This window comes from Cebus imitator, unplaced genomic scaffold, assembly GCF_001604975.1.
Source record: "Cebus imitator isolate Cc_AM_T3 unplaced genomic scaffold, Cebus_imitator-1.0 Scaffold82, whole genome shotgun sequence".
NCBI classification, from domain to species: Eukaryota; Metazoa; Chordata; class Mammalia; order Primates; family Cebidae; genus Cebus; species Cebus imitator.
The window spans coordinates 143,467-158,787 of NW_016107397.1; the positions used below are offsets into that span (position 1 = coordinate 143,467).

The 15,321-nt window shown below is 53.0% G+C and overlaps 1 protein-coding gene across 1 annotated transcript in view; it reads right to left on the bottom strand.

Annotated features, from left to right (window-relative positions):
* Positions 1-6,921: 6,921 nt before the first annotated feature.
* Positions 6,922-15,321, bottom strand: part of ELN (elastin) — a 37,347-nt gene continuing 28,947 nt past the window's right edge. The window contains 6 exon segments of the mRNA XM_017533409.2: positions 6,922-8,151; positions 10,454-10,504; positions 11,593-11,622; positions 12,607-12,651; positions 13,318-13,371; positions 13,591-13,629. Coding sequence (XP_017388898.2) covers positions 8,108-8,151; positions 10,454-10,504; positions 11,593-11,622; positions 12,607-12,651; positions 13,318-13,371; positions 13,591-13,629 — 263 coding nt within the window. The 3' untranslated portion in view covers positions 6,922-8,107.

The following is a 15,321-nucleotide window of genomic DNA, read 5'->3' on the forward strand; positions in this document are numbered from 1 at the left end:
TCAAAAAAAAAAAAAAAAAAAGTTTTCTATATAAGGAGTTGTGCGTCCCATGGGAATGACTCACTCCAGAGATTAGAATTGTCCAGTTGCAAATTTGTGCCTGGCTAGACACGAGCCAGTGATAAGCAGGAGGCTCCTTGGGGACGCTGCCATAGTGTGAGCCCAAGGCTGTGGCTGAGGGCAGGGCCAGAGCCTACGCTGTTCTAGGCTAGGCACGCAAAGCAGGCTGGCGTAACGGGATCCCTCCTGTCAGACCCCGACTGCCACCTGCCCACTTCTTGCCCACTCTGGGTGACCTCACTGAGACGAATGGCTTGGTGATTACTTCTACCTCTCTTCGAACTGCAGACACAAGAACCTGATGTCTCTTAGGGATTGCCACTTGGATGGCAAATGGGACCTCAAATTTTTTTTTTTTTTTTTAGTAGAGATAGAGTCTTACTCTGTCGCCCGGGCTGGAGTGAAGTGGCACCATCTCCACTCACTGCAACCTCCGCCTCCCGGGTTCAAACAATTCTCTTCCTCAGCCTCCAGAGTAGCTGGGACTACAGGCGCATGCCACCACACCTGGCTAATTTTGTGTATTTTTAGTAGAGATGGGGCTTCACCATGTTGGCCAGGTGTGTCTTGAACTCCTAACCTCATGATCTGTCTGCCTTGGCTTCCCAAAGTGCTGGGATTACACCTGTGAGCCACCGAGCCCGGCCGGGACCTCCTGCTTAACACGTCCAGATCAGAGCTCATCATTTGTGTCTGGCTGGTTCCTCCCCATGTTTCTTACCTCAGTAAATGACACCAGCGTCATCCAGGTGTTTCTTACCTCAGTAAATGACACCAGCGTCATCCAGTAATTCAGGCTAAATTCACAGGCATTCTCCTTCTTCTTTTTTTTTTTTTACACAAGATCTCCCTCTATCACCCAGGCTGGTGGGCAGTGGCATGATCAAAGCCCCACTGCAGTCTTGACCTCCCAGGCTCAAGCGATCCTCCCATCCCAGCCTTCCTAGCAGCCGGAACTACAAGGGTGCAGCATGGCATGACTCCTCCCATTCCCTCCCTGCATCTGATCCATTGGCAAATCCTACTGGCTCTATGTGTGAGATACATCCGGAATTCCAGCACTTCTCCCTCCTTCTTGGCCTAGTTAGGGACTGAGAGCAACAGCCTCTCAAGTCACGTCCTTATGCCCTGTCATCCTGCAGAGCCTCTGAACACGTAGCTCAAAGAGTGACATTCCTTTGCTTTTTAACCCTGAGGTTCTTGCTTCTGTGCTTATGGGACCTAGCCTCTGGCTCCTACTTTGCCCTTATTTTTTCTTTCCTCGGTCATTTTTGTTAAAACCGTGATGGTCAGTCATGGTGGCTCACACCTGTAATCCCAGCTATTTGAGAGGCCAAGGCAGGAGGATCGCTTGAGGCCAGAAGTTTGAAACCAGCCTGGGCAGCATAGTGAGATCTCTACAAAGAAAAAAAAAATGGCCATGTAGGGTGGTACGTGACTGCAGTCCTAGCTACTCTGGAGGCTGAGCCAGGAGGATTGCTTGAGGCTGGGATTTCCAGGCTGCACTGAGCTAGGATTACACGACTACACTCTAGCTTGGGCGACAGAGGGAGACCCTTTCTCTAATTATTATTATTTTTTATTTATTTTTGAGATGGAGTCTCGCTCTGTTACCAGGCTGGAGTGCGGTGGCATGATCTCGGCTCACTGCAACTTCCGCCTTCCAGGTTCAAGCAATTCTCCTGCTTCAGCCTCCTGAGTAGCTGGGACTACAAGTGTGCGCCATCACACCCAGCTAATTTTTGTATTTTTAGTAGAGAAGGGGTTTCACCATGTTGGCCAGGATGGTCTTGATCTCTTGACCTCATGATCCACCTGCCTCTGCCTCCCAAAGTGCTGGGATTACAGGTGTGAGCCACCACACCTGGCCCCTTTCTCTAATTTGAAAAAAGAAAAATCGGCCGGGCACTGGTGGCTCACATCTGTGATCCCAAGACTTTGGGAGGCTGAGGCGGATGGATCACCTGAGGTAGGTCAGGAGCTCAAAACCAGCCTGGGCAACATGGTGAAACTCTGTCTCTACTAAAAATACAAAACTAAGCTGGGCACGGTGGTGTGTGCCTGTAATCCACGCTACTCGGGAGGCTGATGCAGGAGAATTGTTAGTGCCCACAATCTCGGCTCACCGCGAGGTGGAAGTTGCAGTGAGCCAAGATTGCGCCATTGCACTCCAGACAGAGTGAGACTCCGTCTCAGGAAATAAAAAAAAAAAACAACAAAAAAAGAAAAACTGTGGTGTGCCTCTCTGCCATTCTGACTTCCCAAGTTTGTGGTAGTCACAAGGCTTTTGACTTGAGGCCGGGTCCCTTCGCCATCCTGTTAGGATGACGACATTTCTTGTCACTATCCCCTCCTTAGTGTTTGATCTTCGTAGCACGGATTTAGCTAACGTTAGAGTATTCGTTTCCCGTGGCTGCTATGACAGAGCACCAAAAACCTGATGGCAGAAAACAAGAGACATTTATTTTCTCACAGTTCTGGAGACCGGAAGGCTGAAATCAGATTGTTGGATATCAATCCGGAAATCAATCTGCTCTGTCTTCTTTTAGGCATTTTATAGTTTTGGGTCTCACGTTTAAGTCTTTTTTTTGTTTTTTTCTGCCTAGCTGTTTTGGCCAGGACGTCTAATACTAAGCTGAATGGAAGTGTTAAGAGTGGGCATCCTTGTCTTATTCCTGATTACAGGAAAAGCTTTATGTCCTTTTTATTTTTCATTTTATTTATTTATTTTTTTGAGACAGGGTGTCACTCTGTTATCCAGGCTGGAGTGCAGTGGTGTGATCATGGCTCACTGCAATCTCAACCTCCCAGGCTCAAGCAATCCTCCTGCCTCAGCCTCCCCAACAGCTGGGACTACAGGCATGTGCCACCATGCCTGGCTAATTTTTGTATATTTCATAGGGATGGGGCTTCGCCATGTTGCCCCGGCTGGTCTTGAACTCCTGGGTCAAGACATCTGCCTCCCTCAGCCTCCGAAAGTGCTGGGATTACAGGTGTGAGCCACCACGCCGAGCCCAGCCTTTCACTGTGAGGTATGGAAGCTGTGCGCTTTCATGTATAGCCTTTATTAGGTGAAGTGGTTTGCTTCTATTCCAGTTGGTTGAATGTTTTTATCATGAAAGGGTATTGGATCTTGCTGCTGCTTCTGCAGCAACTGAGATGATCATGTGATTGCCTTTCATTCTGTTTATATGTTATTTTTTAGGGATTGATTTTCATGTGTTGAAACATGCTTAGATTTCAGGAAAAATCCCACTTGTTTTTAATCTGCGACTGAATTTGTTTTGCTTGTATTTTGTTGAGGATTTTTGCATCGATGTTCATAAAGGATATTGGCCTGTAGTTTGCTCTTCTTGTGTCTTTGGTAGTAGCATAATGCTGGCCTCTCTTTTTTATTTTTTCAAAATTTTTTGCATATTGAGTGAAAAAAGAATTTTTTTGAGACAGAGTCTTGCTCTGTTGCCCAGGCTGGAGTACAGTGGCATGATCTCAGTTCACTGCACCCCCCGCCTCCCGTGTCCAAGCAATTCTGCCTCAGCCTTCCAAGTAGCTGGGATTACAGGCGCCTGCCACCACACCCAGCTAATTTTTTGTATTTTTAGTAGAGATGCATTTCACCATGTTGGCCAGGATGGTCTTGAGCTCCTGACCTCGTGATCCACCTGCTTCAGCCTCCCAGGGTGCTGGGATTACAGGTGTGAGCCACCGCGCCCAGTGCTGGCCTCTTAAAATGAGATTGGATTTGTTCCCTCTTCTTCAGTTTTCTGGCAGTGTCAGGAGGATTGGTGTTAATTTTTTAAATGTTTGTTAGAATTCTCCAGTGAAGCCATCTGGTCCTGGGCTTTTCTCTATTGGGAGACTTTTTATTACTGATTCAATCTCCTTACTCATTATTGGTCTGTGCTGATTTTCTATTTCTTCATGATTCAGTCTTGGCAGGTTGTGGCTTTCTAGGAATTTATCCATTTTATCTAGATTTTTCAATTTGTTGGCATATGAGTATTCTAGCTGCTTCTTCTTTTCCCCCCGCCGAGATGGGGTCTTACTCTGTCACCCAGATTGGAGTGTGCAGTGGCACAACCATAGCTCACTGCAGCCTTGACCTCCTAGGCTTAAGTGATCCTCCTGCCTTGGCCTCCCAAAGTGTTGGGATTATAGGCATGAGCCACTCCGCCCAGGCCTAGCTTCTCATAAGAATACCTGCAATGGGACTGAGGGTCCTGCAGGTTAATCTCCCTGCCTCTCAAGATCCTAACTTAATCACGTCTACAAAAACCCTTTTTCCATATAAGGTAACTCTTAGGGGCGGAAGTGTGTCTTCCCAAAATTTATATGTTGAAGCACTAACTCCAATACTGCAGAACATGACTGTATTTGGAGATATAATCTTTAAAAAAAATTTTTTTTTTTTGACACGCAATCTCAGTTCACTGCAACCTTCACTTCCTGGGTTTAAGCGACTTACCTGTCTCAGCCTCTGGAGTAGCTGGGATTACAAACAGGCACCACCAGGCCCAGCTAATTTTTTTTTTTTCTGAGACAGAGTTTTGCTCTTGTTGCCCAGGCTGGAGTGTAATGGTGCAGTCTCAGCTCACTGCAACCTCTGCCTCCTGGGTTCAAGGAATTCTGCCTCAGCCTCCTGAGTAGCTGGAATTACAGGCATGCACCACCACGCCTGGCTAATTTTGTATTTTTAGTAGAGACGGGGTTTCTCCATATTGGTCAGGCTGGTCTTGAACTCCCAACCTCAGGTGATTTGCCTGCCTCGGCCTCCCAAAGTGCTGGGATTACAGGCGTGAGCTACTGTGCCGGACCTAATTTTTTTTTTTTTTTTTGTATTTTTAGTAGAGACAGGGTTTTGCCATGTTAGCCAGGCTGGTCTCAAACTCTTGACCTCAAGTGATCTGTCTGCCTCAGCCTCCCAAAGTGCTGGGATTACAGGCATGAGACACCGTGCCTGGCCTATTTTATTGTGGATGGGTGGAAGGGCGGATGGGTAGATGGATGGGTGGATAAGTGTATGGATGGAAAGATGGATGGATTGATGTGTGGATGGGTGGATGGGTGGTTGGGTAGATGGGTAGATGGATGGACAGGTGGATGAATAGGTGGGTGGATGTGTGAATAGATGAATACATGGGTGGAAGTGTGGATGGGTAGATGGAATGGTGGATGAGTGTATGGATGGACAGATGGGTGGGTAGATGGATGGTTGGATGGGTAGATGGATGGGTGGGTAAATGGGTGGGTGGATGGACAGGTGGATGAACAGGTGGGTGGATGAGTGGATGGATGGATGGGTGGGTGGGTGGATGGATGGGTGGATGAGTAGATGGATGGGTGGGTAAATGGGTGGGTGGATGGACAGGTGGATGAACAGGTGGGCGGGTGGATGGATGATGGATGGATGGATGGGTGGAAGGGTAGATGGGTAGATGGACAGGTGGCTGAGTGTATGTATGATGGGTGGGTGGGTGGGTGGATGGATGGGTAGATGGATGGCAGGTGGGAGTGTGGATGGATGGATGGGTGGAAGGGTAGATGGGTAGATGGACAGGTGGCTGAGTGTGTGTATGATGGGTGGGTGGGTGGATGGATGGGTGGATGGACGGCAGGTGGGTGGATGGATGGGTGGATAGGTGGACAGATGAACGGGTTGATAGCTCTCCTTTGCCACTACTCTAGGGCAGGCTGTGTCACCCCTCCCAGGACCATTGCAGCAGCCCTCTGTGCATGTCCTTGAACCACACCCATCACCCCCTCTGATCCATCCGTCAGTCCTTAGAGCTGCCCTCTCCTGCCAGACATTCTGGCTGTCCTGTCCTCCACCTGAAAGGCTCGACCTTCTCTGTTCTATTCTTTGCCTGGTAAAACGTTCTTGCCCTTTACTGTCCTCCGGGAAGCTCTCCCTGAGCACTAGCCTCCACCAGCTTTCTCTTTCCCTCCCAGCTCCTTCTGGCACTGCAAAGGTCCTTGTGTGCAAACCTGCAGATGCTCCAGTCTGCACGGCGAGCCCCATCCACACTCCCAGTGAATAGCTCTGTTGCCACGTTTCTGGCTTAGGGGTGTGCACACTCAGCACAGGGGCCCCCCTCTCAGGAGGATGGCGCAGGCCTGAGGCTGTGAGTCCTGGAAGAGGACTCGTGGTTGGGGAGGGAAGTCCAGTATCTGGTACCCAGGGCGTGGTCCAGAGGTGTGGATGTGGGCTGCAGGTGAGCACGTTCCCAGGCCCCATGGATTTCTGGCCTCAAAGGGAGGAGGAAGGGCCAGAATGGGAACGGGAACATCTGAGTAAGGATGGAGCTGAGCCTGCGCTTCTCAAAGAAGCCAAAGGATGCCTTAATGGGCCACACATGAGGGTGGGTCTTCCTTAGAGTGGACTGTTTCAGAATGATTACCCTTGACTGTCTTCTAAGTTTTCTTAGGTCAGCCATCTTTCCTCTCTGTCTCTGTCTCTCTCTCTGTTGAGACAGGGTCTTGCTGTCTCACCCAGGCTGGAGTGCAGTGACACAATCATAACTCACTGCAGCCTCGAACTCCCAGGCTCAAGTGATCCTCCCACCCCAGCCTCCCAAGTAGCTGGGACCACAGGCATAAGCCACCACTCTTGGGTAATTTTTTTTTTTTTGTAGAGATAGGGGTCTCACTATGTCGCTCAGTTGGTCTCAATCTCCTGGCCTCATTGTTAAAGAACAAGCCAAACTTGGAGAAAGATCGATGCCCCAGAAGCCAGCAGCAGGGACTTTTGGTTGGGAACCTTTCAAATACACTGTGGGAGGTTCCCGGAAGCAGAGCCCTGGTCCGCCTTCAGGCCAGGGAGTTGAAGGCAGATGAAATCATATCAAGAAACCCAAGACACAGTTTCCTTTAAAGGTTTTCATTTATTAGTCTTTTCTGAAGCAGTTAATTCTCTTTTCTTATTAAAAAAAAAAGATGTGTTTCATCCAGAGTTATATCAGAGTGATTAAAATGATTTTTCTACTGAGGATACAGCTCCCTGGATCAGAAAAAAAAAATTCTCTTTTTTTTCAATGAACCACAAAAATAAAACCAAAAGAGAACATCAACAATCAAAAATAATCCCCAAATATCCAGGACAAAAAATAAAATATTTATTGATCTATCACAGCGAGACACAAAAAGATGGGCAGGGCAGGGGTGGGAACTGCTTTGAAGTCCAGTGGACTGAGGGAGGGATGGGGGATACAGTACTGCATGTGGGACACCTCGGGTGAAAAGGAGATGCCTGGCACCCCAGTCTGCACAGCCCCGCACGCCCTGGGGAGTGTCGGATGGGGGTGGAGGCAGGGCACAGGCTGCCGTGACAGGTCAGCCAGGTTGATGGCAGGTGCACCCAGCCAGCCAGTGGTGCCGGGCGGTCAACTGGGGACATGGGTGGATGGACGGATGGACGAATGGACGGATGGGTGGATGGATTCTCCAAGAGCAAGGTGGCAATTCCCAGTGTGGGGTGGTTTTCCAACCCAAAGGCACCCCAGATGTGGGGAACAGCGATCCGTGGGGAGGATGTGGCCACGTGGACTGAGGAGGGGAGGATGCTACGAGCAAATCCAGCTTTGAGGCTTCGGGTGCTTGGGTACCAACTGGATGGCAGCCAAGGGTGGGTCCTGGTGGGACTGCCCAGGAAGTGTCTGCACCATCTTTAGAGGAGCCCCTGGGGAGGGGGTTCTCCGAGGGGCCACCCTTCCCTCCTCCCTCCCCCCAGGAAGATAAGAGCACCAGCATGTAGCACCAAGTTCCCCTGGAGATGGAGGCTGTATGGAGGGGGAGCTCCTAGGTGGGAAGGGATGGGCCGGGGGCCAGGACCACGAGCCCCTTGCCTCTGAAGTGGGGGCTCCTGGTTGGGGCACTTGGCCACTCCCCTCTTTTTCCTTGCCCTGTGGATTTGCAAGGCCGCCCGGCCTGCCCGTTCCCTCCTGGGGTGGGGAGTCGGAGGGGCATGGGATAGGGTCACAAAGGGTTTACATTCTCCACCAAGCAGTAGCACCAACGTTGATGAGGTCGTGAGTCAGGGGTCCTGGGAAGCTCATTTTCTCTTCCGGCCGCAAGCCTTCCCCAGGCAGGCCCCAGCTGCATGGGAGGAGGGCACATCACTGGGAGCCTGGCCCTTCTCAGGGGCGGCTCTAACCCCCACCTGCTCTGACCCACTCAGACGGAGGCTCCAAGAAGCCACGAGAAACCAAGCTGTGGCCCCAGGCCAGACTCAGACCTGGCCCATGTCATCAACTTCCACTGGGCAGATGGGGCCAGGAGAAGCCCCCAAGACGTTACTTGGATGAGGCCGGGCAAAGTGGCCCACACCTGCAATCCCAGCACCTTGGGAGGCCAAGGCGAATGGATCATGAGGTCAGGAGTTTGAGACCAGCCTGGCCAACACGGTGAAACCCCTTCTCTAATAAAAATTGAAAAATTAGCCAGGTGTGGTGGCCCACGCCTGTCATCCCAGCTTCTCAGGAGGCTGAGGCAGGAGAATCGCTTGAACCCGAGAGGCAGAGGTTACAGTAAGCGGAGATCGTGCCACTGCACTCCAGCCTGAGTGACAGAGGAAAAAAAAAAAAAAAAAAAAAAAAAAAAGATACTACTTGGATGAAACCAACACTAGCAGAAAAGGGGGCAGGTCATGGGGTCTGCCAGGGAACGACTGGGCCTGGACAGGGTGTCTGTACCGGCTCCACTGCTCCGAGAAGCCTTTCGAGGAAAAGCTAAGAGCAGCTCCATCAAGGAGGCTGGGGTGAAGGGAGAGTCAGTGTCTGCAGGTCTGGCCCTCTCAGGGAGCTGGGTGGATCCATACAGCTGAGAGGGCATCAGATAAGTAAACTGAGGGCCAGTAGAGGGAGAGAGGGTCTTATCCACCTAGCGTCTGAGCTGGGACTCGAACCCAGGATTCCTACCCCCTCCTGGGAACGGTCTGATGGGTGAACCTGTTTCAGAGCATCAGTCTGTGTTAGGTAAGGCACCATTGTCTAGTACCTGGGCCTGGTGTAGGTCCTACCCCGGCTGGAGCCAGATGTGGCTCCTTACCGCCACCTGGTGGCAGCAAGCAGAGAGTAGGGCAGGAACAGACATCTGCCTCTGTTTTTGTTTTGAGACGGAGTCTTGCTCTGTCCTCACCCAGGCTGGAGTGCAGTGGCACAATCTCAGCCCACCCCAACCTCTGCCTCCTGAGTTAAAGCAATTCTCCTGCCTCAGCCTCTAGGATTACAGGCACACACCACCACGCCCGGCTAATTTTTGTATTTTTAGTAGAGACGGGGTTTTGCCATGCTGACCAGGCTGGTCTTGAACTCCTGACCTCAGGTGCCCTGTCTGCCTTGGCGTCACAAAGTGTTGGGATTACAGGCGTGAGCCACCACACCCGGCCCTGTCTCTGAAGTTTGTCCCCTTGTTTGGGAGATGACGCCATGATAGGGTCACAAGCAAGACTGGTGTCGGGTTGAAAACTGGGCAAAGGGTCAGTTTGGTCTTGCTTCTGCCCCCCACCCCTGGCCTCAGCTGTCTCAGCTGTGCAGTGGGGAACAGGGCTGCGTGGAAGGAAATTCACAGTCCTGGGTAACCACAGGGGCGCAGCTGTGGATTCTCTGGGACTCTTTCTGGTATCACATGGAGGGACCTTGTGGGGGAGTGAAAGAACCGCCCACAGCCTCCCCAGAGGTGAATCAATGTATTTTTTTGGGGCGGGGGTGGGATCCTGATCTATTGCCCAGGCTGCCGTGTGATGGTGCGGTCACAGCTTACTGCAGCCTTGAACTCCTGGGCTCAAGCAATCTTCTCACCTCAGCCTCCAGAGGAGCTGAGACTGCAGATTCACAGCACCACACCCAGCTAAGTTTTAAAACTTTTGTAGAGACAGGGTCTCACTTGTTGCCCAGCCTGGTCTCAAACTCCTGGGCTCAAGTGATCCTCCCACCTCAGCCTCCCAAAGTGCTGGGATTACAGGCGTGGGCCACCAGGCCCGGCCAGGTCTGCATCTTTCAGCAGGAATGTGGCTTAGCCCTAGGTGGTGGCCTCAGCCCTCCCTGCCTAGCCCAGGGTCACCTTGGACGCCCCCACTGCTGACACACCCTCCGATTTCCCTGGCTCTGTGGCTCCGGTGATCCCAGCCCTTCTCCCTCCCTGCCCCTCCAATCTCCTGCCTCTCTTTTCCAGCTGACTTCCTATAGCAGGCTAAGGGACTTTGGGGGGGTGAGCCTGGAGGACACTGAGTGCACACCCATCTCTGAGTGTCTGTGTGGCAGGTAGGAGGGATGGGCGGGAGGTATCCTTCCTCCTTCCGTAACCTCCCCGCTCCAGAAGCCAGGCTGGCGGACTATCCCTCCGCCTCTGTCTCTGCCCCTCCCGCCCTGCCTCTTTGTGGGGCTGAATCTCTACTCACCTTGGTATCCCAGGGCTCCCAGGGCCCCTCCATAGGGCTTGAGGGGTTTTCCTGTGGATGGGGAGGACAGGATGGAGGAGGCAGCCCGCTTTTCCTGCGTCTCTCAGCTGCTCTACCCTGCACCTGGCCTCCATTCTGTCTCAGCAGGTTCCAAAGGCCTTCCTGCCTCCAGCCTGCCCCTCAGCCCCACGCAGCCATGCTCCTTGTAAATCACAGATGCATCCGGTCTGTGGAGACCTGAGTGCCCAACCCCACCCCACCCAGTCAGCCCAACCTATTTCCCAGGCTCAGCCTTGCCCACTTGACCACTCAGCTTCCCCTCCCAGCCTACCCTGCTTGTCCTGACCTTATTCTTCCCTTACACAGCTTATTTCTCTTTCTTTTTGAAATATTTTAGGCCACATATGGTGGCTCATGCCTGTAATCCCAGTACTTTGGGAGGCTGAGGCGGGTGGATCACCTGATGTCAGGAGATCGAGACCAGCCTGACTAACGTGGCGAAACCCCATTTCTACTAAAAATATAAAACTTAGCCGGGTGTGGTGGTGGGTGCCTGTAATCCCAGCTCCCTGGGAGGCTGAGACAGGAGAATCACTTGAACCCAAGAGGTGGAGGCTGCTGTGAGCCGAGATCACGCCACTGCACTCCAGCGTGGGCAACAGAGCAAGACTCCATCTCAAAAAAAAAAAAAAAAAAAAAAGGAAGAAATATTTTGTACACATGGGGTGTCGCTATGTTGCCCAGGCTGGTCTCGAACTCCTGGCCTCAAGCAGTCCTCCTGCCTCAGACTCCTGCAGGCGTGAGCGACCGTGTCAGCCTACATTTCCCTTTCTAGAGGACTTTGTCAGTCTCTGCAGTCAGACAGTAAACTCTGGGGTGACTCAGGTCCCTGTCTGGCTCTGCGTGCCTCGTCAAAGGGCAGGCCAGGAGTCCCAGGAATCAGGATCCCTGGCTCCTTCTCTCCCAGCCCAGCGCTGGAGTTCCAGCTTCCATGATTCCCCTGGGGGCTGCCTGAAGCCCCCACACCAGAGTGCCAGCCCAGGGCTATGGCCGCCACCACAGCCACCCTATGAAAGGGGCTCAGGGACCCCTAGAAATGGGCCCACCAGGCATCAGGTGATTTCTTGTTGCAGACTCACCACCAACTCCCAAGCCCCCGGCGCCGCCACCTGCAAGGCAAAGAGAGGCGCTGTGACAGTGCCCACTTCCGGGGAGCCCGCTAAGCCTTCACGCCAAGCATGGATGCAGCCGGAGGCGGGGGGCTGGGGGCAGTGTGGGCTGCAAGATGCCAAGTTCTGGGCTTGAGTGCCAGGAGCCCTGGGCTCTGCCTCCGCTCACTGTGTGGTCTTGGAGCGGTCCCTGGCACTCTCTGAGCCTCAGTTTCCCCCCTTTGCAACATGGTAGAAAAGCTATCTCTCCTCCAGGGACCTTGAGGGGCATGAAATGTGTTTTGTTTTTCTTTATTTTTGAAACAGGGTCTCTATCTGTCACCCAGGCTGGAGTGCAGTGGTGCCATCTCAGCTCACTGCAACCTCCGCCTCCCAGATTCAAGCGATTCTCCTGCCTCAGCCTCCCGAGTAGCTAGGATTACAGGCATGAGCCACCACACCCAGCTAATTTTTGTATTTTTTTTTTTTTTTTTTTTAAGACAGAGGCTTGCTCTGTCACCAGGCGCCAGGCTGGAGTACAGGCGCAATCCGGCTCACTGCAACCTCCGCCTGCCGGGTTCAAGCAATTCTCCTGCCTCAGCCTCCCTAGTAGCTGGGACTACAGGCACGCGCCACCATGCCCAGCTAATTTTTGTATTTTTAATAGAGATGGGATTTCACCATGTTGGCCAGGATGGTCTCGATCTCTTGACCTCGTGATCTACCCGCCTCGGCCTCCCAAAGTGGTGGGATTACAGGTGTGAGCCACCCTGCCGGGCATGAAATGTGTTTTTAAAAAGCTGGCGTTCCCTGTTTTTGTAAGAGGTCAGCAAGAAGGAGGGGAGGCTCTATACGTAGCTCGGGGTCTAGCCTCGTGTGACCTGAGGCTGTGGGATCCACCCCTCGGTGCCGGCTCAGTCCTTCCAAGCAGGAGATGATGCAGGAGAGGAAGGGGAGGTGGCTGGAGCTCCAGGGCAGGGCCCAGGGGCAGGCAGCCTGGCGTACCTGGGAAAATGGGAGACAGTCCGAAGCCGGGTCTTGCTGCCACTCCTGCGGGAGAGACTTTGGGTTGGTGGGTTGGTGTGGGTGGGACCCGGGTCCAGACTCACCAGCTCACCCCAGACCCTCTGTCTGGGACCACCTCTTCTCTGTCCCCCCAACTATAGCATTTTTTATCTTTTATTTCATTATTTTTTTGAGACGGGATCCTGCTCTGTCACCCAGGCTGGGGTGCAGTGGGGTGATCTTGGCTCACGGCAACCTCTGCTTCCCTGGCTCTAGCCATTCCACCTCAGCCTCCTGCGTAGCTGGGGTTACAGGCAGCCCACCACACCCAGCTAATTTTTGCTTTTTTTTTTTTTTAGTAGAGACCAGGTTTCTCCATGTTGATCAGGCTGGTCTTAACTCCTGATCTCAAGAGATCCTCCTGCCTCAGCCTCCCAAAGTGCTGGGATTCCAGGCATGAGCCACTGTGCCCGGCCCGTCTCTCCCACTACAGCCAGAGTGGCTTTCTCAATATAACATGCCCCCACCTAGCAACCAGGTGTGGCCTGAGCTCAGCCTGGCACTGTCCCCAATCTTTCAGCTTGCCCCTTTGCCCAGGACATCGGTGGTCCTAGAGTACCCCTCGAGCCCGCCTCCTGTCCTTGTGACAGACAGTCCCCCTTTAGATCTGGGCAGAGCTGAGGATTACACAGCAGAGCTGGCTGCCCCTACCTCCAAGTGGGAACTGCCCGGCACCCCCTAGGACACCTCCAAGGCCAGCAGCACCTAAGAAGAGGCAGGTGGGGTCAGGACAAGGTACACCCATCTGGAGGAGGCCCTGATGTCCCTGCTGGGTTCTGGGATAAGGAATGCCCTAGATAAGATCTTCAGGGGTAGGGGGAACCAGAGGGAGGCCTGAGCTGGGCTTGGAGAGGGTGGGGGAGGGTGGCGATGGGCATGGCAGAGGGCGCAGGCCACTGGCAGGAAGGCATGGGGGGAACTCACCGTATTTAGCTGCTTTGGCGGCTACAGCTGGAGATACACCTGGGGAGATGAGGGACAGGAGAGCTCAGGAATGCCACCTCCCTGCCAGAGTCAGGCCCTGTCTTCTTTTTTTGTCTGTCTTGAGGCAGAGTCTTGCTCTGTCACCCAGGCTGGAGTGCCGTGGCACGATCTCAGCTCACTGCAACCTCCCAGGTTCACGCGGTTCTCCTGCCTCAGCCTCCTGAGCAGCTGGGATTACAGGCACCCACCACCAGGCCCAGCTAATTTTTGTATTTTTGGTAGAGACAGATTTCACCATGTTGGCCAGGCTGGTCTCAAACCGCTGACCTCAGGTGATCCCAAAGTGCTGGGATTACAGGTGTGAGCCACCGCGCCTGCCTGGGCCCTGTCTTCTGACCTAAGCACCTTTTACCGTCTGCTCATGGACTCGCCCTCCCAGTATCTATTCCTCATCTCCCCTTCATCTAGTCCAGGGTCTGGTCCTGTTGCCCAGGCTGGAATGCAGTGGCTCGATCATAGCTCATTGCAGCCATGAACTCCTGGCTTCAAGTGATCCTCCTGCCTCAGCCTCCCAGTAGCTGAAATTACAGGCACACACCATGCCTGGCTAATTTTTAAATCTTTCGTAAAGATGGCAGGTGGGGGGTGGTCTTGCTACGTTGTCCAGGCTGGTCTCGAACTCCTGGCCTCAAGCGATCCACCCAATTCAGTCTCCCAAAGTGTTGAGATTATAGGCATGAGCCACAGTGCCCAGCCCCAAAAGTCTTAATTGTTAAGCTCCTACTATGTGTTTGGCCTGAGGCACTCACAGGAAGAGCCGTGCAGGCGGGTTTAGGGAGGAAGATACAGTGACAGCTCAACAGAGTGGCACGCGATCTCGGCTCACCCCAACCTCTGCTTCCTGGGTTCAAGCGACTCTCCTGCCTCAGCCTCCAGGGTAGCTGGGATTATAGGCGTGCACCACCACACCCTGCTAATATTTGTATTCACACCTATAATCCCAGCACGTTGGGAGGCTGAGGCGGGCCGATCACCTGAGGTCAGGAGTCAAGACCAGCCTGGCCAACATGGGCTCCAGTGATTCCACCAGCGTCTCTACTAAAACTGTAAAAATTAGCTGGGCGTGGTGATGCGTGCCTGTAATCCCAGCTACTCAGTGAACTGAGAAAGGAGAATCACTCGAACCCAGGAGGCGACAAAGTTGACCACAATGGCGGAGACTTAGGGAAAGCAATTTCTCTCCAAGCTTCGATTTCCTTCTTGGAGAATGGCATGAGCATTGTTCTCTGAATCGACTCCCACGGCCGTGGTTGGGGGGTTGGGGGGCGGTTTGGAAGAGGGAGGGGGAGGCTTGGGACCCTGGCAAGAGGGGAGGGGGAGGCTTGGGACCCTGGCAAGAGGGGAGGGGGAGGCTTGGGACCCTGGCCAGAGGGGAGGGGGAGGCTTGGGACCCTGGCACTAACGGACGCTGCAGCTCTTGCCTGCCACGTTCCTTGTTATTATTTTGCTTTGGGATCAGGTCTTGCTCTGTTGCCCAGGCTGGAGTGCAGTGGCGTGATCATAGCTCCCTCTCTGCATGTTGTCGGGGACCAGAGGGGAGGAAGGGGTCCGTGAACCCTAAGGAGCAGGTACCGTGGCGGTGGACTGGCTGGGAGGGAAGAAGGACATCTTTCTGATTCCTTCTTTCTTTCTTTCTTTTTTTTTTTTTTTTTTTTTTTTTCTGCCTGGAGT